The 24,921-nt window shown below is 40.1% G+C and overlaps 1 protein-coding gene across 1 annotated transcript in view; it reads right to left on the bottom strand.

Annotated features, from left to right (window-relative positions):
- Window positions 1-4,821: 4,821 nt before the first annotated feature.
- klhdc8b (kelch domain containing 8B) overlaps window positions 4,822-24,921 on the bottom strand; it is a 65,893-nt gene continuing 45,793 nt past the window's right edge. Inside the window, exons 5-6 of the mRNA XM_064298175.1 lie at window positions 12,226-12,327; window positions 4,822-9,808 (exon numbers count right to left, since the gene is read on the bottom strand). Of these exons, the coding sequence (XP_064154245.1) occupies window positions 9,612-9,808; window positions 12,226-12,327 (299 nt within the window). The 3' untranslated portion in view covers window positions 4,822-9,611. The remainder of the gene's footprint in view (window positions 9,809-12,225; window positions 12,328-24,921) is intronic.

Raw genomic sequence — 24,921 nt, 5'->3', positions numbered from 1 at the left:
CGAACCACTAAATTAGTTTTAATTTTTTTTTTTAATTTTTACTGTTTTATTGTTGCTGAAATGATGTGAAAGCTCTGCACTATATAATAATACTTAATAAGAAAATTGAATATTGACTTGCTAAGCAAGCAGCTGTTGGGATTTGTTAAGTACGTATGTTTGTTGTTTAGTATGTAACACTATAGCCGCTCCCCTGAGATGTAAAGTAGTGTCAACACAAGTGCACATATGTTCACTGATCCACAGTCTATTTACAGAGCTTGATATGTCATTATGTCCTGCTTGCTGGCTTGCTTGAAAGAGCAATATGTATGTATGTGTAATATATATATTAGTGGGTATGTGTTGTTTTTGTGTATTAAGGAAAGTTCACCTGTGGGAATAAGTTCCAATTTCCTAATGGAAGCAAAGGCTGCCACAGAGGCAGTTTGGCGCATCAGCTGTGCATTCTATAAATGAAAGCTCTGTTCCAGCTTTCATCATCATCCGGCTTTCAGCTGAAGAGCTTTTAAATGACCTTACTGATTCAGTATGAACGCTGTCCCTGGGGGAACTGTAACGGTATCCCTGCCCTCTAAAGAAATGCATGGTTACCTGATGAAGTTGATTCCAGACTGGATACAGGTTGGTGTGCTGTACAGTGAGGTGCATTCAGCTAAATAATTGCAGTACCTTTTATATTAATTATTGCTAATGTTGTTTCAGTGGTAATAAAATACACGAAAAACGCCAAATTTACAGAGTTTGGTGTACTGTACACATGCGTAATCACGTGACATCTGGCAGGTCTTGCTTTAATTTCCCCAATAAATAATTCATTTATCCAATCTGGCTTAAATGTCTTAAATGTGTGAACTGTCACTACCCTCAGCTGGTACCAATGAGTCTACACTAATCTTTTCTTTCTTTCTTTCTTTTCCACAGGTAACGAATTGTACTAAAATGCCCCTAATGACAATGCACCATAATTACACAGCTATCACTCGATAGGCATTATAATCATACATTATTATAATAAAATAAGATACTTCTTGAAATGACACAATAGTATAGCACAATACTAGTTTTACTTGTTGTTTAACAGTACTTTTGCACAACTGCCTTCTTGTCGCAATATGGTAATTTAACTAGCTGCACTCTAGATGGCAGTATGAGATCTGTTAAATTCAATTACAAATGACAGAGGCACAGCTGTGTCTCTATGGAAGAATAATGGTTAATTATCTCCAGAATAAAAATGGTTTCTCAACTCACAAACCTTTATAGAGAACAATGAATACGCATCGCTTGACAGAATATCTAGTATCGTGGCCAGGGGTCAGATATTTAAAAATAAATCAACTGTGTGATAAGATGGTGGGCTAGTACTTACAGGTGGTAGGATTTAAGGATTTGAGGTAAGCTATGAGATACATGTGGCTGATGTTTCCAGTTTTTCCTTTTGATGTTCTATGACTCACACTGAATTTGTTTCAGTACCCTATTAGAAACTGTTTGATCAGTATTCAAAACATGAGCTATTTAATATTGGAGAACACTAAGATATTGACATCCCCAAAGGATACATAGTTGAAACATAAGAAATCATGCCTTAAAGAGAAATGGCTCAACAGTGACTTGCAATTGCAGAAATTAGAATTTGAGGCTAGACTTCCTGCAAGTTGGAACTGATATGAGAATTTTAGGCCAAAGAGAGCAGATGGACTCCACACATTTGAAACAGTTGGAAAGAGGCTCACAATCAGGTTTCTGTGGCCAGTCCTGAGTTTGTTCGTAGACATACTTGCAAGGTTGACCCTTTTTGCGACAAAAAATGTTTTAAAATACTTTTCCAAATTTGAGTTTCTCAACTCACTACTGTGGCTACTTCTTTGAAATAGCTCAAAATTGTCTGGACACTGGTAGTGTGTGGTAATGTGCTTGAGGCATACAGTACATTTTAACATTTTGAGGAAAGTTCTGATTTTTAGGTGATAAAAACTTCCATTTCACATACCTATGAACTTGTCCCAGAGGCATGCCATCTAAGGCTTAGATGTTACTCACAGTTCTTATTCTTTACAGCCAGGTCATATTGGTTCTGTATTAAGATGCCCAAAACAAAGTGAATAAAAACACTAAAAATATGTTTCTACAGAAAAAAGGAAAGAAAAACTGATCAGCCAGAAACAAAGTCTGCTCATAGGAATGGTTGTCATCAGGTGGAGTATGAACAGTTCCTTATGAATGGTCTAGCACTGATACAGGCCTGAAGAATTTGTGACTGGTTTGTATACTTGGGGATATAGGGGCTCCACTGGCAATAATGCTTTTGTTTGGGGTTTTGAGGAGGGTTTTGTGATGTGCCATTACATTGGGTAGATCTTGTGTGACCTGGAGCGTGCTTGTCTGTTGGTTGGTGTGTGGCCCTCTGTCCTTGAGTGTGTTATTCTAAGGAATGGTGTTTGAGAAAATGTGGGTGTGAGGAAATACATAGAAAGATTCTGAAACTCAAACAGAAGTTTCTGTACTGCAGATGCCAGACGTTTTAGACAAGTGTGCCCAGAAATATCCCAGAAATATCCCACTGTATTCCCAGCATGCACTGTCATTCATGCCATGATGCAAACTATCTGTGCTAACGATTAGCCTTTGGAGGATAAAACCCTGGTGATTTCAGTGACACATTTCATACATCATGAGCTGTAACACCGCTCGATGTTTCCCTGTTTGCTAAAAGTTCTGATGACTACATAGGCTCAGATTATTACAAAATGCAATATTATTTTTATTCTGAGAGATTTTTTTTTTCAACACAAAAAATGATCCAGGCCTGCCTATTTCATATTCTAATCCCTGAGGACATTGATGTTGGTCCTTGAGAGTATTTCTTTAGAGATGGCCTTTTAATGAGAAGGTGGAGGTGTAATGTTCCAGATGGATGTGACTCATCAAATAGTCATTCCTTGTAAGTATAGGCATATTGAGCATTGCTCATGATGGTTTAGTCAGATATTTACAGGACTCAGGAAAACGTATGATTATATTTGACTGTTTTTAAAAAAATATTATTATTTTTAAATGTGTTATGTGAAACTGTAAACACTCTTGTTTGCAAAATGACTGATTAACAGTACCAGCGCCAGTCTTTGGAGAACCTTTTGGGGCACATTATTGTTGTGTTGGGCAGCTTCCTAGTTCTAAGGCAGGAAATCAATATCTGTTAGCAATGTTTGCTGCCGCTCACGTCCCAGAGGTTGGGGTCCCTGGTTTGGACGATAATGAGCCGGTGTTTGGCCATATGTTGTATCGTCCTCTTGGGCAGCTAAAAGACCAGTAGTTTAAAGATTCTCATCCATCTAACTTGTTAAAATAAATCCTCGAATTACATTCTCAATGCAGGTTAGGCTACTTGGGGGAATTAACAGGGCATTGCTGCAACTATCTACCCTGTATACATAAAGGTTAATAGTAAGATAGAATACATAGGTTTTAAAAGCTGCACAAAAGTAACATGTATAACTGCTCTATATTTTCCCTAGCCTGATGTGTGTTGAATTCTTCAGACATTCCTCTACGAGAGCAAAATCCCCTATATGATAGATCTGAATTGGATGTGCTGTGTTTCCTCATAATTATTTCTTTTTCAGAGCAAAACCTTGCTTTGCGAAATAAACTGTGAATGTAATGAATGATAATAGGAGCACAGATTGGATTCTGGTTTATACACATTCCTGCTTTACAGTGCTCATTACCATAAAGCTGATTTCTGAGAAGTTTGAAGTGCTTCTGCTCGCCCACAAGCTATTTCGGCCGGATTTGCAGCTGAAAACATATCGCTCTTCTTGGGGGAGTCGGGGGGGAGGGGGGTGGGGTGTATTCTGTGGCTCCTGCCAACTGATGTAAATGTGGGTACGTGCATCTGCAGCCCAGTATTAGTATGGCTCATACTTACTTCAGCAGAGACTCTTTATAAAGAATGGGTCAGAACACTCTCTACAGGAACCCGGAAGTGACCGTTTCATTGTTTTTTAAAACATGGTCGTGGTTTCTTTCCTCTAGGCTAAATTTTAATTTGTCATTTTTTCTTAACACCAACAGTCCCTGATGTCTTAAATGTCAGGTCATGTGAAATAGAACAAACACAACTGGGAAATAAACCAGTGAATTTTCCTTTTAGGTTCATTTTAAAGGCCCAGCTGTCACTGGAAATGAGTGAGATCTGGAGAGCCAGGAGTATGTAGTGTTTACCCCACCTTTTTTAGCCCGTGCTAAACAGTCTAATATGATCAGCACAGTGTCAGTGAATGTTGGGATATTTTTCTTGAGAACAGGGTTTATCACTGGAAACAGCCTCAGCAGTCTGGTTTTGATTGGTCTTCAAAAGGATAGGGGATGACCTGATAGCTATCATAAGCCTAATCATAAACCCCATTCAAATTGCATGGAGCTTGATGTCATTCCACTACAATTTTTCAGTCATTTTGCATAATACAAGACAATGGGGAAATACTTTAACAGCACAATCCATTTATTATCAAAATCCAGGTCTTGAATTTTTGTGTATTAGCCTTCATTATATATAAATCAACTATAAACATATAAATTGGGACCTTGGGAGCTTGGCACCACAAATGAAAAATCTGAACTTTTGAATTTTGAATGTTCAAACATTTTAAAGTAAATGGCAACATTTCGCAATATGTGAGGATTCAGCCAACCTCCACATCATCAATTATAAATGGGTGGCATTTCAGATTTTACTCTGTAAGCAAAGTTATTCACCTGTTCACCTTTAAGCCATTGCTTATAAGAGAAAGCAAAAGGGACACAATCAGCAAATGAAACAGCCAATAAAATATTTTATTATATAATAAGAGGCACTACCTCACAAATATAGGCACTGAGCTACTGTACTGACATCACTGTCACTCCTTAACATACATAGGTTCTCTCCTTCTCTAACGGAAAGAACTCTTTAACAGTTAACCAGTGCGTGTCCCTGCACAGCTCTCTGTGGTTCTACTACCTTCTAAGGTCACAGACAACACCCCAGACACATCATTGTCAATGAGTCCAGTGGGAACGAAGACATGCCGTTGATGCTGACAGTTTCTACCTCCATCCACAGATCATGGATCAGTATTCTCTATTGTTGCAAAAAGGCTGAGGTTCAGAGTAGAGGCAAACAACCCTGGATCAGTAAATGTGGGGGTAGAAATTTCCTAGGCCACATTGCTTCCAGACACTTTCTGCTGTAAAGTGACAACAGCAGGTGTGTTTTCACTCAAGTGGGGAAAGTATGGGGGTAGTGTTCCTGTCTTTGGCTCCAGTTGCCATGTCTTGGTGAAACTGTATTCTGTAATAGCCTGTATATTAAATAGATTTGCAAGACACCCCTTCATTTACCCAAAAATCCAGCTAAATATGGCATACATGTAACCCATGGTGTATTGTGGGTAATTATAATGTGTTCACTGCTTGTAATTGGAATAAAGAAACACCTGTACATATGGTTTAGACTGTGCTCCAATACCACTGATCATATGGTCAGTTTAAGATTCCTGCAGAATGAGGTTAAGATTAGAATTAAGATTAAGTGATCACAGATCAGAGCCAGGAAGCACTGTCTACTTGTAGGTCACTGATTCCCATCCGGCAATGTTATGTGATATGTCAAAATTGTCAGGTAGTCACAGTTGGTTGAGAACAAACCCTGTCTGTACAACCTAAGTTGGCCTATCTTCACTTATTAACTGAAAATGTCCCCCAGCTTCACAGAAAATGTGAACCCACTTAGAGTAGAAGACCACCACAAATTCCACATTTTCACAGTTTCAAATTTTCCTGTGCAGAGTACAATACATATCATACGTGAGACGTTCAGGAACAATCAGCTACAACTTCTGTATTACGCACTGATTAGATATTACAGCACAGCATAGATAATAAAAATGACAGACCTGATCTTGGCTGTACGTTACACACAGATCAATATTACATGAACCTCCATTTCACAAAAAATGGCCAATCCTACTGAACACAAACTGTACTATGAGAAAACGTCAAACAAACCAGAAGTATACACAAACACAGTAGAGCCAACCTTTGAGAGAGATAATACCAAAAACAGAAAGAAATGATACATAACGTGAACACAATTGCTACAGTACTTACATCACTGTGACCATGGTGCTCTGCTGGTACTAAGACTAAGGTGCACGTTCACAGTCAAGATGGTGTAAACAAAGGTAAAGCTGTGAGAAAAATCAATGAACAAATTTCAGATTTAAATGCCAGCTCTGAAAAGTTCTTTACAATGGGTGCTATTCTTTTTCCATAAGGACTCTAATTTAAAAATAAAATAAATTTTAAAAATTCACTGAGGAGCCCCAAAGATATGCCTGCCATTTTACTATCTCTGGCTGTTGCTATAATTTTGATCAGTTCACTGCCTCTGCCTCACTGCCCAAAACTGAGAAGACAGTGAGATTGATGGTAAAGAATGAGTCACCGTGCTTTCAGTCAAGTTTTACATATTTGGATGGTGGAAGCATGAGGCTTTTGATGAGTGGTTTTCTGAAGAAGCTCGGTACTAGGCATGTATATATATATGTATTCCTGGGGAGATGGACACAGTAACGCAGTCAAGGGAAAGAGATTTTAAATAAGAGGAGAGGGTGGCACAGCACCCAGTCACAAGTTCTCTGTCAATCTCTGAACACATGCAGGGGCAGACAGAACCGATTTTATCTTTTCCTCAACCACCCCTCCTACTCTGAAATGAATATAGTCACCTATATTACATAACAGCTGAACTATATGCACGAAAAAACTTCCTTCTCCCACACATTTGACCTTAGACTGAGGCAAACAAATAAGCATAAGACAGAGCAGTGAAAAACAGGCAGGGTAATTTCAACAGGAGGGAAACTGTGGTCAGACCAAACCATCCTTATGCAAATGTGTCACTATAATAAAATAAAAACTTGGAATAGTTTTGTTTTTCAAACTTGCCAAAACCACTGAGCTTATAAAAGCCTTCAGCATACAGCATGTGTCAAAAAGCAGTCTTAAAGTGAAAGCTCACAGGCACACAGCTGAGAAGCTTATTGATTTATGACTGTAGACAACCACACCATGCTGCACCAAGATGTCAGAAACAATCTCAGCAACTACTAAAATAAAACCTTGAAAACCTTAGAAAAATAATACAGCCTTGCCACGACAAGAAAATGTTCATATTTATAAGTTGATTGTTTTACCATTTTCTCTTTCCTCCTCCAGGAACTCCAATCATGCAGCTAATGTTTGTTTAAACAAGGTCCCGTCAACCAATCCCTCTGGCTGGTGTCCTTTGACATGTTTTTTAATAATTCATTCACTCAGCTGACAGCAATCATGATATCCTTACTCTAAATTGTATGTAGCTTTAAAAAGGTGCATGTGTTTGCAGGGGCGGAGTGTGGTGTATAACTGAAGAAGGCTTTGATCCTAGTGCTAGCCTGCATCTGTTAGATGCAGGACTATACCAGCAGCAATTAATTTTAATTGCAGCAGTATGATACAGGCCAGTGACAGCTGAGCTCCTTCGTACTGCTTGTTCTCCCTGTCCGGGAGATACAAACCCCTGAGACCATGGCGCTATGAATATGTAGATATCTCATGGTGGACAGCCTGGTGAAGCATGACAGGTCCTCATTAAAAAGCAGGGCATGGTGCCATAGGAGAGAGACACCTTTCCCAACACCTTGCCATGCCTGCTGTGGAACAACATAATCCCCACCCCAAAGCAGGAAGGCAGCTGATCAAAAACGGATAATAAACCGGATGGCAGTGTCAGACCTGTGACAATCAGTATACAGGGGCACGGAGGGAACAAACACCCCATTAACCTCATGAGGGGTCAGCCATTTATCGAAGCATGGGGCTGCTTGTTGATTGCTTCAGATGAAATACTGGAAAGATGATTGAACCAACACACACAGACACACGCACAATCAACCAAAAATATGAAAAATTCAGGATTAGGGAGTTGAGTGAAGACTGCCCTGCTGCCCCTTAATAAATAAATGGTAAAAGTTAGTTTGTCTTGCTTTGAAATGTAGGAGACAAGCAGAGGGGAAAGTACAAATTTGCAAACAGACACCTTCTGTTCTAAATCAGTTTTTACGAAGGCAGGCCTTTTGTGGTCCTGTTGACAGTGACCCCTACAGCCTGGCCACAGAAGTGTGAACAATTCCCTAACACCTCCAGCACTGCCAGCTCCCTGGGTGTGGAAGGACTGGGGAGAAGGGCAGGCCAGGTGTAATCAAAACACACAGTCCAATGAAGATGTATAGCAGCTCAGTATCATTAACCTCTCATCCACCATTAATCTCACCATGCCACCACTGCAAAATTAAGCACAGCACACTTGGTCCAAAGCCAGAGAGGACGAGCAATGATGGGACAAGGGCACCATCCACCTCCCACTGAGAACTCTTCCCCTGTCCTCAGTTAACACGACTCAGCGCTTTGTAAATAAAGCACTGATGTTCAAAATGGTAAGCTTTCCAATCCGAGAAGAAGAGAGAGGGTAAGGCTATGTTTGATCTACTGCTCTGTCCACTCCCGCTAAGGCTTTCATCCCGTTGCCATGGCATCAAGGTAATCAGCTGTGGGCTATGTGGTCTGCCTTGTAGAGGACCTGTCAGGCAGAGCAATGGTGTGATAGGGTCACAGCCCTGGGCTACAGTAGGCTGACTCCACCCCCTAATATACACCATCTGATCAATTTGTTTTTATTCTCAACAAAGACAGTAAGCATCCATTGAGCACTACTGTGACCATAGTAAGCACTGGCTGGTTATGCATCCACAAAAGTTTCGAATGTTTGGGAGTGTTCACACTGAGGTAACGTACGCAAATCTGTAAGTGATTGGGAGTGTGTGTTTACGTGTATAAAACCCACTGTAGCTGTAAAATAAAGGTTTTGAATCATGCCTCGTATTGTTTTTTTTACATCACATGATTATAGCCTTCATTCTGTGCGCTACTCTGTGTGTGTTATTTATCCTGTCCTCGCTAAGCCATTCTACATCAGGTGAGTATTCATTCAAATGTTCATTCCTTATTATGAACAGTGCTCTTCCCACACATGCATCTCTCTAGAGATAAAAAATAAAAAGAAGTATTTCTTTAGTTTTTTTAGAAAATAAAAAAGTGCTAAATATGCTACTGCAAGCAGGTGCTGCAGTGGCTTTGCATTATGGCCCTAAGTTCCTTTTCTCAGTAGAGTACCCTGCTGTGATTGTGAAAACGACTATACAGTTCAAAGGCTTCTTTAGTGTATTTTTTATTTTTTTGCTTGTGTTTCCTGTCTGTTTCATCCATCATGAAAATAACCTTATTTTCCCCCATGAACGGGCATGTCATTATTCTTGTATCTGCAGATGAATCCCCCTAAAACACGGAGGACAAATTAATGTTCAGAACTCCTCTGTTTATTCCAGATGCCTCGATAGTCTTTGGTGGGTTGAGACTAGCTGTGGGCGGAGCTGGGAAAGGCAGAACATGGAGCACTGTTTAATTCGCTCTGCTCGTCCTGGCTCCTCTGTCCACCTATCTGTCTGTCTCTGTGTGTGCGTGCCTCACACAGTCTCCCTCTGGCAGAGGGCTTCCACAGCATTGCTGGGGCCCTGTGCCACACCTCCGATGAGGAAGAGCATGTGAGGGGTCTGCAGGCCAGCGCAGGAGCAGCGGGGGCTGGGCAGGGGGGCCACATACTCCCAGCGCTTCCTCACAGGGTTGTAGCTCTCCACCGAGCCCAGTGGCGACGGCTGGTTGCCTGCCAACGCCAAAGCAGAAATACAAATCTTAAATTCAATTTTATTTGACAATAAAAAACATCCTCTAAAATATGCCAAAATACTGCTGAGGAAAACAGAAAGTATTCAGCACTTACATACATAGAGAAAAGATGGCAAAGACAGAAATAGTGCTTATCCCAATACCATTACAATGAATTAAACCAACAGGTCCTTTCACCATAGCAACGGCAATACCAAATATCTCCCCCAGATTTGTATTCCTTCTCAGATAGCCCCCAGTGTATTTGTCACACACAGGCACAGCAGGAAGTCTCATATGCAGCTCCACAGAACAGCCATTTCCCCCAGATGAGCCTCAACATTGCACACTTTAGAGTGGAGAAAAACACCGATTTTTACATTGCTATCGTAATTACGACTGAAAGTTTAATTACACAGCTGACAACTGCCTATAAGCCCACTTGTTCTGTTGAATGCAAATCCGTTTGAGGTGGCTCCTTACTGTTCATGTGCCTGTTTCTGAGCACTAGAGAAGACAGATAACCTTTGACCCTTCAGAAAGGCAAAAGGTAAGTTGGATCAAAGGTTAGATTCCACTCTGAATGAGTCCACAACCTTCAGGCAGAATATTGACCTGAATATAAACACAATGGTACATCTACAACACAATAAGGAGGTGTAGATACACACAAAGATGGATATGTAATATGTAATATCCGCTCACAAGAACAGGACTGATGTATTTTAGCACTCTTCACATGATTCCCATGCCAGCCTTTTGAAATTACACCAGAAAACATAACCCTTCCTTATGTCTGTGCATGAATCTAGACTATGTGAAAGCCTGTCTGTTGATATCATGTCAAACAGTCTAAAGCCAAGGGCCGACTCATCCTTGTAAAGGGTAAAGAAGAGTGGTTATTAAATTGCTGTTTTATTTCCTGTATTTCTTTAAGCAACAAATAGATTGTAATTCCTTATTTTACACTAATATTAAGACATTAAAATCAATTTATTTTAGTATATGTATTCATAATGTATACATACATCAAAAACATTCTAAGAGGAGTTCAGACTAAAATCCAATTTATGTGTATTGTCAGTCTTTCAATGGCATCAGTACAAAAATCTATGTTGGTTAAACATGATAAAAATCCCCAAGAACGCTTCAACACACTGTCACCATACAGGCATTTCCACAAAGCATCCATGCTACGGGGAACACACAGTTAGGTTTAACTCTATTCTGAAGCAGAGGTGATCTTAAAACCACAATTCTGTTCAAAGGCTAGGGCAAACTTCATAAATAAACAAACAGACACAAAAACTCAGGTTGCCACAAGGTAGACCAAAAAAAGCTCAGTACGACTGATCAGAACTTTGTTTTTATCACCTCTGGAGTTCAGCTCGGTCATTATAAACCAACAACCACTCAAACCTCTAATGTTTGTGTTTCCATGGAGACACAAATTGAACTGCATCTGATCTGGAGGGTATGTGTGTGAGTGTGTGCATAACGATGGGATGGGTGGGGGGGGGGGGGCTTTTTGTCTTTCATGGTAATCAGAGCACACTTATTATGCTTCCCCTTTAATCATGAGAAAAGCTAGATCTGCTCACATACACAGAGTACTGAGAGAGTAGGAAAGAGAGAGAGAGAGAGAGAGAGATCCTTTCAATAGCATGACAATCCCATGTCACTCTGAGACCTTTCACCACCCAACACTATGAATAATAAAGAGGTTCTTTATGCACCCTGAAAAGAAATGGAAAATTCTTAGCTGGCTTTTGAACTGTCTGTAAATCTCTTTTTTAGAGACAAAAGGCTGACGCATGAAATATGCTGCATTTAAAATGCAGCGATATGGCCTCAATAATATTTCACCGGCAGAAAACTTCTCCCACCCCTAAATCTCTTCTAACATCTGTGTAACTACCGGGCTAACTCATTGAATGATTTAAATGTATACAAATAAAAAGCTAGAACTGGAATTATAATACTAATATTTCACCCTGTTTACTGTATGAAATAGGAATAAAGAACAATAAATCAAATATATATAAGTATGAATAATAATGCTTTAGGAAATATTGTTGAACTGTTCAAGAAATGCACACACATTCATCTGAGTTTCACATTTATGGTTTTTAATGGCATGGTATAAAATCCAGATATATGCTTGATTTTATTCGAAATATAACTTGGAAAGGAAAGGACTACTTTCTTCAACAAAGCGGTTTACTTCGGTGTGAACAATGAATAACAATGAAATAGCGAATAATAATAAATAGAGAACAATGGAATTGGGAAAATAAAGAATAATAATGAAAGTGGTCAATTCAGTGGCTTTAGCAGTTGCTTTAGACACTAGTATTACTCTGTGTTAAGGGCAGGCCCTGGTTGCTAGGAGATTCTTTACGCTGCTCTGCTTACCTAGGCCGCCTGCAGCAATGACCCTTCCACCAAGGCAGCCAGCCACAAAGTCCGCTCTCTTTTCCCTCATACGAGAGGCGCGAGTGGGCTTGATCCACACACCTGCGGGGAGACATAAGGAACAGGGGTCAGGGGAAGTATCTGTCATTTCTTTATAATAATAATAATAATAATAATAATTCATAAAAGTGCAAAACCATACATGCTAAAAAAAAAGTGAAATCACTGGCTAGCTGCTAATAAACGATCTTTCTGTTCATAATTACAGTAGAATGGATTTCTGTCTGCTCTGAAGCACAAACATTGCAATGGTTTTATTAGCTCATGAAATGAGAAATGTTAGTTAGCATTAAGTAAGCATTTTATAAAGAAGTCTTGTTGCACAGTACTGTATGGAATGCCCTCAACACGAGCAATGCAATAACAAATGTATAAACATTAATGTAATATGTAGGTACACATTTGTAATTACAATCAAAACCCTGCTTCACTAAATGGTGCAATTCAAAAGCAGGTGGTGCATGCAATTTATATTCATTAATAAAATGTTAGCAAAAATAAATAAATAAAAGTTTCACCAAGGTTGAAATATTAATCCTTGCATTCCTTAAGGTTTGTGCTAAATAGATTAGATTATTTGTTTGGTGCACGTGGATTTCAATGGCAATAACAATCCATCATAAAAATGTGGTTTTAACAGTAAATGTGGCAGGGATATTACAACATAGAGATAGGGCAATTATGAGAAAAAATAAAAACTCAGTGAATATATTCAGCTGGCTTAAGGTGAGTGACTACTTCCTGATCTGTGTTTCTGCAGCACTCTTATTTGATATTGTGCATATGCTGCAAGATCCTTAACAGGGAAGTGAAGATGGATGTTCAGTATGTGTGCATTGAGATCCAGGCAAATCATACACCATAAACCAGCGCAGGCTTCACTTGCTGTCTGGCTTCCAGTGCCTGACAGCAGAATACGTTTACAAATTCTGGGATTGCATGTCTTTAAGATATTTTTTTCCCATCTCTTTGTTAGAAGAAAAAAAAATGTCATGCAGGCTTTTACATTTACATAAAAGCCAGATGCTGAGGGCTCTATCTTCTCTCCATGGAAATGAATGAGACAGGAGCCCTGGTGAAGCCTGCAGTTTTCTCTCGAGGATAGAAAAGCAGTGAGTACCCCAGCCTAAGGACACCACGAAGCTGAGATTATACAAGACTGGACTCCTTTCAGCGTTGGACAATGTCGCAAACAATCTTATCTGCTCGATTCTATTATGCCTTCAAAAAAAAGCAGGCTTTGGCACGCTGGGCACGAGGCAGTCGGTGCCAGAGCTGCAGTTTCTGGGCCCCCAGACAATTATACCTTTTGATTTTAGAGCCTAGTCATTCATGCTGGCTGCCATACTGGATTAGACCCAGTGAATGTTTTGGTTCGTGTCATGATCACCAGGTGACGTGGGTGACAGAATCGCTATCCCAGATTTTCCCACATAAATTGCATGGAGCAACCATTGCAGGTAGTACATCTAGAAAAGGGAAATTCATTGGTTTTCACTTTTTTTGTTTTTTTAATTAATGTGTTTCTATACTCATGAGTTAACGACAATTCTAAATGCAGTGCCCGTTCATAAAAATCCTTTGATTGTGTTCTGTTATAACTATTGGCTTTGTCCAGCTGTACACCTACTCTATTCTCCAAAGCAGCACTGCATAGAGGAATGCAAAGAAAAAAATATTGCTACAATGTACATACATCACTGATGTTTTACAGGTGGTCACTCAATATTGCTGTTATCATTTTCACACTCTGCCAGTCAGCTAGTGATCTGATGGACTCAGCCATTTCTACGGCTGCTCAGTCAAAGACACAAATTCTAAAGTAGCTGCCGAAAAAGTGTACCGCTGAGATCAATTTGAGCTTCTTTCTGGCTGAGACGGTACTGCTACTGCAGGATGGCTGCATATTAGGATTCAGCGTTCAGGTCTTTCTTAAAACCTATGTGAAAGCCAGGAGCCTAAAAGTAGGCTCAAGCATGTTGACCGACTGAGCCTTGGGCAATGGGGAGCCCTGCGTTGCACATATCACTGATTTCCCTACTGGCTGACTGTCTACATTAATATGACAAAGCTGGAGGGCAACATAATGCAAACTGCTCCAGAAGGATTCTGGCCGGTGTTTTGTGGGTAGTGTGGCAGGTGTAAAGAAGAAAAGCCAACAAAGCACAATGTTGAATAAACGTGCCCACTGGCAAATCCACTGAAATAACAGAAAGGGAAGTGCTTTCACGGACTTCCTGAGTTTCACCGTTACTAGCAATGTGAGTATTACACCGACTGGCTGTTATGTAATCAGCCATATTAACCCTTTCTGCAAAAACCCAGTTTTTAACGCATCGCTAGCTTGCAGAGAAGAAAGTTTCATTGGGTGCCGATCATAGCAAGCCAATGTCTCCTGGCCTGTGATTTTAAAAAATGGTGTCCTCAGCTCTGGGTGTGCCCTGAATCACAGTGAGCAGATGAGCGATCCGCACCAGATGGCTGCTCTCACGCAACATCCCACAATGCACCCAACCACTTGCTCTGAGGAAGGAGCACGGAAACTTATGAGGCTAATTTGTGCGCTTGAAGACTTAATTGACTCTTAATGAAACGTCAGCAATTAGGGAACCCAACTGCTGTAACAAAATAAGAGTGAGAAATAAAATAATAGGAAAATGAAAGGAAAAACGGTGAAACCAAGAAATGTGAAGGAATGAGGTGATTTTCCAGCACCCTTTATTTTAATCCCTCTGCAATGTTTTTGCCACTATTGTGCTAAAATTAATTCTAACCTCCGGCCAGATTTACAATGGGAATAGTCACAGCACAGAAACCACTCTGCTGCAGTCACTCGTGAACACATTAAGAACCAATTTACTAAAACTTCTAAGTGTGCAATCAAAGAAATGAAATGCTCGCAGTTGCAAACCAGGCTCAAATAGTGAGGAAACTTAAATTTACTGATCAGGAAATGGAGGTAATATTCAATGAGGTATAGTTTCACAATGCTGTTTCGCAGCACAGGAATACAATGTTATTTGAGAGGAGAGATTCAAAGTGACATAAAACAAGATTAATTGAGCATAACAAAACAGACACTAGTGAAGAAAAGATGGCATGATGCCAGGTGTCAAAAGACAACAAAAGAAAGAAAAAACTTTCCAACATAATAGCGGAAAAGATAGTGTAGCCAACCAAGGAAGAATATTAACACCTAGTAAAAACAGTGGACTCCTGAAAATGAGCAAGTTGTGGCGGTTTACAGTAATTGAACAAATTGGTCAAGTCCTGCATCTTTTCAGTAAAACAAGCATCATTTTCATAATATAAATAAAAATAAATTATAAGCAATAGGTAGAAGAAAATGTGTAAATCACTGGGAAGGAACCTGCCTTGGACAGCACAGTACAAAACATCAGTTGTAAAATTCCTGCAACTGCAAGCTAATTTAAAAGATCCAGAGGCAAGGAAATGAAAGGTTGAGAGCAACTTCACCTTAGCCGGCAGGGAATTTGATTTTTGGGTGTGTGGCTCCAGTTCCCTATTTATATCTTCTAGTAGTGTAATTATTGTGAGGCCGTGCAACCTGTATCGCTTCCTGTAAGATGACTGCTGCCATGTTTGGGGTAGAGAACTCCTTATTAACATACCTTTTATATAACATGAGCTAGGCTATGTCAGCACTATATCAGCAAATTACTACCTGCTTACTGCCTGCTTTCAGAAAAAAACCTGTTTCAGCGAATTCATCCCCGGTATACATTTACATAAACAGAATGTTTCAAAAAGAAAGTTGCAGGGTGATGCAATCCCAGCAAATCACTTCCTAATAGCGATTTTGACCCATTGTGACCTTCTAGTAAATCTTGCTTAGATACTGAAATGACTGCTTTGACATTTGAAAAGCAAGAACAGATTTTAGTAATTACCAGACCATGAAAATCTAGCATCAAGTACTGACATAATGGCCTTGTAACCCCATGAAAGCTGAGCTCATACTGACCTCCGTGGCTGGTGAAATATAAGAAAGGTTTGAGGCCGGTACATGACACTGTGTCTGCGGTACCTAGTGTCAGGATTTTCTCATGGTGTCCGTCTGAGCATTACAGCTGGACACAGCAGAATCCACTCAAGCCCCTCTGACCCCCTGCCACCCTGCTGAGAATAAACTAGCTGTCAGGAGCAAAGGCATTGGACAGGCACAGTCTGAGCCAGCTCATGCTAGTGAGAGGAAGAATGGGACTGGTCCTCTTATCAGTTAAGCTTTCTGGAACAGATGGAGAAAGGTGTTTCAGAACAGGGATATGGAGGTTATGAAAATAAATTAAGCATGGGCAAGTTGCCCGTCTGCAGGTAAAGCAGCATGTATGTGACCATAATACCATGATTTGGTTCCAAAATAAGAAGGGTATCAGCATCAGCATCAACCAGGGTTTTAAGCTGACCATCCAACGTAACCTCATGCCTAAAAATGTTTGTAAAATTCTGATGTGTTTCCTGAAATACTTCGCTTAGTTTCAGAGGTAACAGAGCAATATAAACCTCATCTGCATTGCATTTTTACAATGAGACTAACCAGTGAGCATTTCCTTGAGCTTTTTATAAAGCAAAAAAATGGTTTCTTGTTTTATTTTTCCTGTGTAATTTATTAACCAATTTAATAACATATGCCCAAACATATTCATAGGCCCCAAAATCATATTCACAGTCCACCAGCCAAGTTCCACAGTCCATGTACTAGTACACTGTGTGCACAGTCAGCACAGACAAACAGTTCATCTGACCAGAGGAGTTACTCTAAATTGATGAGACAGAAACTGACTGAAATCCTTCCTCCCTGGGTTACATCGCACCCTATCATGCAGCCTGTAATGCACTACTATAATCAATGAGTGCAATATCAGACCGTGGGATGTGTCATACATTGAAAGCTAGTGTCCTAGTAGGAATTTCCTATTTAGGCAGCAGGAGTTTTATGAGTCCAAAATGAAGCAATGTACTAAATCATATTAAATGTACTCTAACAGAGTTAATTTCATACTGGCAATTTTGCTGTGTAGGGCACTGATGGCTGTGAAGCAGTCTGATTTCATATCATAAATAACATTTTACACTCACACACACTTTAGTTAAGAGAATGGCTTCATCGGCTGACTCATTATCAAAACAATCACTGTCTTCAATTACTGACAGGCAGAGATACAGTTCATTTGGTAAACATTCAGGATTTATTGACAGGCCTGTAATAACATTAGTATTTCTAAAGCAGTGAAGCAGAATGTATCAAGGTCAATAATCAATTTTGTATTTTGGAGCGCAAGCAAGTACTATTTCTTGGGAACATCAGATAAAATCATAGAGAGATATTTAATACTCTCCTCCTCTACTCTGACAATGAGAAACCATTTATATTGATGTAAACTTGGGATGTCAAGGTTGTTATAAAATATGAACGATAAAATGTAATGAATGAATAGCCTGTTGTGGTTACATGTATTTATGTCCTAAAAGAGAAAGAAATTTGGGGAGTGTTGGCACATCTGTTCTACAGCTATTATTTACTAAGTGAAATTGCTTACAAGTAAAATTAATTACATTTAAATTATTACAAACTACCATCATTCCAAAGCCTGTTCACTACAACTTTGTGTGTATAATTTATTGAATTGATCCGATGTTACAGATAGAGCATGAATTAGACAGTATTTGGACTATGTCATGAAAGAGAGAAACATGGATGACAGGAAAGGAATTACACCATGAAAGGCCCCTCACTTCCCCACACTGCTCATGTCCGCATTCCCCTTTCCCCATAGAGCCAGTATGGGATTATGCGTGAGAATGATCACAGAGAAGGCAGAATGTCAAATCTCTCTCTTTGCTGGTGTGGGTGTACAGGCCCTGCATTGAAATGGGCTGGTTTGATAAATGCTTACCAATGAGTCTGCATGGCTGGAGCAGTGGGCACCAGTAGGGTCCCAGACACAACACATCTCCATCATGCAGGTCATTTATAATTTATTTATCAGAAGTTAGCATAGCATAATGCTGTCATCGGACAGTGGGACTCTAACTCTATAGACTGAGCTCTAGCCCCAACTAAATTAAAGATCAGACTTGAATTTACCAACTTGTAAAAACCCAATCCCCTTTTGCTTAAAGGTATGGGTTCCGTAGAGATGAAGTGTATTAGATTTGGAAGGTGTGAATTTACACAACTGCACATGTGCTCCTTTCCCCACTCATTCATGACAAGTTTTTTTTTATATGGTTTTACTTTGGATTAAATTCTACGCGTGGTAAGGTGCACAGTGCTCCTTCTGCACATAGATCTGCATGGCAGGTCATGCCAGCAGATCCACGATTGAGTGGAGGCATAATTACTCCTTGCTAACACCACTGACACCTCCAGAAGGGCTCTGGCAGCAGGGCAGCAGCATTAGCGTGCCTTTCCCCAAACACCTGAGAACAATATAACCCTGATTCTAGAGGTCCATAGTGATCACAGTCATTTGCTCCAGACAGACACTTTCTTTGTTCACTTTATTGAACTGACTTTATTGTACCGATATAACTTGCCTGTCCATCACTGAACGTGTTAATGGCATAAAGAGACACATACATGACCTCCAGAACAGGGGTTGAGCTCCTATGCCATATGCAATAGAGGCCGTGATCTAGTACTCTGCTTGGCATTCTCCTAACAGCTCTTACACCACAGACCCACAGAAATTGAAAATGACTTTGGTCTAAGGAGACCCCTAGAAGCTGTGCTGTGATTCTGATTAGTTTGTGTCGCATTGTCACACCTCATTATAGGTGGTAATTGTTGTCTCAAGTGTGAGTTTTTTCCCCCTTTAGTGTAAATTATCCACTTCACCACAGATTTTTCAGTAACCACCCCCCCCCCCCCCCATTTGTCTTTTACACAAAAACCAGAGGAACTGGCATCCACACCACCAGGGGGAAGGAAGGATAGGGCTACTTTGAATAATGGAATAACATTCAACACAAAAAATGATGAAAGTGATTGATATATTGATTTGGCCCGTTGCAGAACAGGATGCTTTGCTCACATTGATGTGCACTGTTTTATCATGATCATATTTCACAATGTGCAGAGTGTATTTAAACAAAATCCTATTTTTGTCCCGCAGTTTGGAAAAAAAATCCTATGATCATTTGAAGCTCAGAGTTAACCACTTTATAATGCTTGTCAGTTTCTGCCCAGCTGGCAGCTTTCCAGGGGAGACTGGGAAATTATACAGTGTATAACTCACAAGGTCTGGAGATATGGCAGGAGCCAGTGAGATGAGCAGGGAGGTACAGCAGCAAACACCTTCAAAATGCAACCTACAGACACCACCCTGAAAGCTACAGACACTATCCTGCAAGCACATACACCTGCACATGCACATGGAGTCTGGGAAACTGGAGGCGATCGCCCAGCTAGTCTGACATATGGCTCAATTTCACCAAACTTGTAATTACTGTACACTGTAAATTACTGTACATATGGTAATTTTCACAGTTACAAGTTACTGACTGAATTTAACTCCAAAACTTGTGTGCTGTAGATCCAGTTGTATATCACAAACAGTGAACTGTATTGCAAGTACTTTGCAATGACTTAATATGCACATTGTGACTACAATGCAATTACAATATTAACTGCACTGCTTCAAGCAGCAGGAACCATCACCAGTCATACCAGTAATATGCCCTATAATTTACTCCTTGTAATATAATGTACAATTAATACAATTTGATTCAACCGATTCTGGCAGCTGCGTAAAACGACACAGAAATGTAAGAACGGACCACAAGCAGACCCATTAACTCTTGATATACACAATGAGAAAAACACAATGGGTTCATTCACGATGTGTTCTCTGCAGTGACATGTTGCTTTGTTGTGGAATGAAATGATGCGGAAGGCGCAGAAGCTGCAGTAAGGGAAATATAAAGGAGGTACAGTATGACTGAATGAAGAACTGAATAAATGTAGCTCTAAATGGAGGTCCTGTGATGAGAGGCGACATCAGGCTTTCTGAGGACACTGAAAACCCTTTTCATTCTCAATAAAATGACAAGCATTACACAAACATTTCCCATTGTAGAATAGCCAGAGCAGAGACCTACTGAAAGCCTGGTATCTCTATTCAGACTCTTGACACATTCACCAGGGACTTCAAAAGCATGTATGAGAATATTGCATTTAACAAGTACAGCGCAACAAAATGAAATGTATTTCAGGGAAATAAAGCAAGTTTGCTGAAGCCATTCATTTGTGTTTAGTTTCTTAGCGACTGAGTGCACGTGTGTGTGCTTTCAGACCCTTTTAGATCTGATTTACAAGCTTATATGCTAACGTGCTTTATCCCCACCTTTGTTTCTCATAATGCCGTGTCCATTTATCATATATACCAGATTTAGTTTCAATTGTCTCCCCAACTCTGCATTTCCTGGTGGAATATGGAAAAGGGTTAGGCCACTGGTGCTGAACTCCATTTGAATACAAATCAGGAAACAGAGACAACACTTCCTCTTTCCTGCACTCACATGCAGTTGATTCACATGCTTGAATCACCCAGGATGGATGAATGGAACATCATCATACATATTTATGTGAATGCCAAATTACTTGAATCAAATGCTTAATTAAGCAACACTGCCTATATGTGAAATACGCAAATGTACTGCAATTACTGTACACTGCTGAACTACTCTCTCAAATGGAACATGGGAAGCTTGCGTGAATACAATATAACAAAGGGTACTGGTTCAACAGGCTAAGCTTTACAATATATTTGATTTAACAAATTAAAAAATTACTCATATTTTTCAAAACTCCATATCAGCATTCATACTGATTCATTACAATGGAAAAAAGAGTTACCTGGATAACAATTGTTTGGCATACTTTGGCATAAAAGGCACATGGCAGATGCAAGAGATATGCAACACTGTTGCACTGAAATTTTTTGTAATATTTTTTCTGCTATTTTCTGCTCTCAACAACAAACCTCACACTCACACTCACATACACATAGACACACACACACAGGGGAAAAGTGTGTGTGTGCGTATGTGTGAGTGTGTGTGTTTATACAGTAACAAAGGGTGAGAAACAGCAGAGAGAGTGGGAGGAAGGATATAAGTGAAAGAGAGGGAATGAGAGCGAAAGAAAATATGTAGATAGCTGCCTGTGGTATTAAAGATTTGGTGAAAGGATCACAGCTTCTCCCCCTCCCTGTAAGGGGCAGTTCTGGCTGGCATGCCCTGGGGGACTGCGGCAGGGTCAGGGCAGGTCCTGCACCCTCTGTAAATGCCAGCCCCTTCATTTGCTGCCCTGGGACCAGCTTGTTCTGCATTTCTACCCCCAGACCAGCACAACTTCAGTTCCAGCACACCACTGCCCCTTCATTTCAACCATCGTTTTATTAAACAGAAAAATACACTCTGAGTGCCTCCGCCAGCAAAACCTACTGTTTGCAGTGACAGGAGGCAATTGGCTTCATCTTCATCATTCCAGGGTAGGGTTGGATTAAGTCAGCCATTCTTTCTTCATCTTACCACTACAATAATTCCTCTGAACATTGCACCAAGCAGCCACAGGTTACCAGCTGTTGTCAGTAAGAGATATGGCTCTCCTCTGATATGTGCAAGCTGTGTCCTTTAGTATTGTGTGGTTTTCAGGGTGTAAAATAGTCACTTTTTCCAGCCAAAGGAAGGACCGTGTGCATTCAGCTCCCGTTTCTCCTGTTTTACACAGCAGTGACAATTGCAGTGAGAGGCACAAAAAAGAAAAAGGAAAGAACAAAGAACAAAAATATATATTTTTTCTACTTCCAGTGTACCTCATTATTATACTTAAAGGCGAACTGCAACATTAGCTATACAGAAAGCCATTGGCAACCTAATAAATAAAAAAAACAGCAAAAGCACATTTTCTGAAAAAATAAATAAATACGTGAACAAGTTTGAAAATGACAGACAAGTCAGTCCCTGTCAACTCCCAGCACTAAGAAAAAGCATCAGAGAAACGTAAAGGTTTCACTGGAGTCGGGCGAATGCTGCTTCTGACTGCTGAGCATCGGAGCGTGGCAATTCTCAAACGACCCCTGTTTGTTTTATTAGAACCGACGAAGTATATATATAAAAATAAAATCCCAGAGCAGCCTTCATGTAGCTCAGATAAAAACAACATCATTATCAATCAAAGTTATTGGAGTCTAACTATGTGTGTAAATGCGTGTGGGCGGTGGTGCAGCAGAGTGGGAATAGGCAGAAAGATTTATACCCAATACAGGCGCTCATTTCAGATCCCACTGCGCAAGCTCCCAGTCACAGCTGATTTATCATGACTTTGGCATGGGAGAAGTGTGGATTCGGAGAAATAATGTGTTTTCCCCACAAAATATTGAGCCTTCTGAAGAGCCTCCACTTAAGGGCAAGGGCATTTTTGAGTGTTACCTGACCAATGACTAATAACATCAGTTTAAAAGATGTTATTAGTGTTATTAGAGAGAAAGGAAACAATTTAAACTCCTTTTTTTATATTAAATGGTTATTATTGGTAATAGTGTGTAGTAGTAGGCAAGGAAGACAAAGAACAAGTGTAAATGTGTGTGTGTGTGAGCGTGGGTCTGCATACAGCACACGTGTATGCCTGCGGCTGAGTAGAAGGTCAGAATTGCTAGACGCAGAGATTTCAGACTGCATGTTAGCACAGTCAGTAAGTCCCATCTGAACCACCACAAAAGGCAAAATGTGACAGACGTCTGGTTCTCCCAGGCCACACACCTATCTGCACTCCCACAATACCCACAATCACTCACTCACTCTCTCTCACACAATACCCACAATCACTCACTCACTCTCTCACACACACACACAAACTATGAAGCAACTTACAGATGCACACAGCATCCTGAGACTGTGTCCAGCATATCTTTCAGAACAGGTACTGGAAATGAGATGATAAGCGTAATCTATAATTGATGAGGTGCCCTGTAAACCAAGGGCTCATTATTACACAGAGCTAAATTATTGCCAGGTTTTTTTTGGAGCAATAGGTGAGATGATAATGGAATTACAACCAATGAGGGCAGCACAATAGGTTCCATTAACTCATGCCACAGCCAGGATTGTTTTTATAATGGAAATTTAAATGTAGCACGCCTTGATTCAATTATTTGAGAACATAAATTTAAGCAGGTTACAACACCTCCTTCTCCTGAACTAGTCACAGCTTGAGAGTATTAGCTTCCTCTACCGCAGGCAAAAACATCCAATTTACTTATTTTTATTAAAATGAATTCTTGCACTTCACAGAAATGCTGCATGAATGTGTTAAAGCAACTGAATCCACAGAGCTTGTCATTATGGAAATGTAATGCTTTATCTTTTCTTTAATACACCCTCTCTGGATTTTCATGCAAGTCAAGTCATGCCTAAAAATGTCTCTGGACATTACAGAGATTAAATATAATCATGGCTTGTGCTACCAGGCAATCTCTCCCATAATCACAGTCAGCAGTGGCTTGAACTTTTGGCCAGCCTTCCTGAATCAGGATATGACGTATATGTGAAAAGAAATAAGATGGGAATGAGAAGCCTTATCTCCTGGCCCAAATACCCTTTCCAGTTTTCTGATAAGGGAACTCAACTGGATGCAGTGAAAACACTTCCCTCATATTGAAAACGTGTCGAAGAAAGCTCAGGTCTCTATGTGAACCCTGTCAGAACAAAACAAATGAAACACAAAGAAAAATCATTTTTCATCCTACTTCAGATTTAATAGACACAATAGAGAATTGAAAGGTCTGTTTCGATCAAAATCCTACTACATCAACCGGAAGCAAAAAGGCATTGTTAATATCGATGAACGATAAAAACTGGGAGTAAACCGGGTCCAACATTCCACATATGCACATCAGAAGTGAGACTACAGGACCTCAGCTTCACCTCTCCTGCAGCAGACAGCACCGCCTACAGCACATTTTCCCCATCACTGCACTGGGGAGTTGCTTTTTCACTTGATCCAGAGGTAGGACTGCCCCTTAATGGCCCACCAATACTACATCCAGCAGTAACTTTGTTTTCGAGGACTACCATCCAAGTATAAACCAAGCACATCCCTACCCAGCTTTAATCATTATTACATTATTAGGCAGGATTAAGATACAGGTTAGGGTGGTATGACTGCAGACGTATGTAATTATCAAGTGAAACTGCTATCACTGTACCTCATTTGGATAGAGATACTGTAATGACTTTACAGGTTGAGCTGAAAACCAATGCAGGGGCAGGCAGAAACCTAGCAGGGACTGTGTAGCGCCTACGGCTATACAAATTCCTCAATCATCATTTGGATACAGGGTGGAGGAGGAGAGAGTGAAATGTAAATGTTGGGATGTAGAGAAAAGTGATCTGTCATTAAGAGGGCATGGGCAAAGGGGAAGGTGTGATTGAGCGGGGCTCAATCCATATGATTCTAATTTACAAATTTGATCTGTTGGGATATGGTATAGTTCATTTGAGCACTTAATAAATCAGGTAATAGAAGCAATGAACAGAGGTCTGGCCCCATTAATTATATTTCCAGCTCTCTGAAAACATGTTCATGTCTCTTCACCTGTTCTTTATTAA

The sequence above is a fragment of the Anguilla rostrata genome, chromosome 11 (assembly GCF_018555375.3).
Source record: "Anguilla rostrata isolate EN2019 chromosome 11, ASM1855537v3, whole genome shotgun sequence".
Taxonomy (NCBI): Eukaryota; Metazoa; Chordata; class Actinopteri; order Anguilliformes; family Anguillidae; genus Anguilla; species Anguilla rostrata.
Note: the sequence above shows the minus strand (reverse complement) of the source record. Positions and strands in the feature narration are given on the sequence as shown.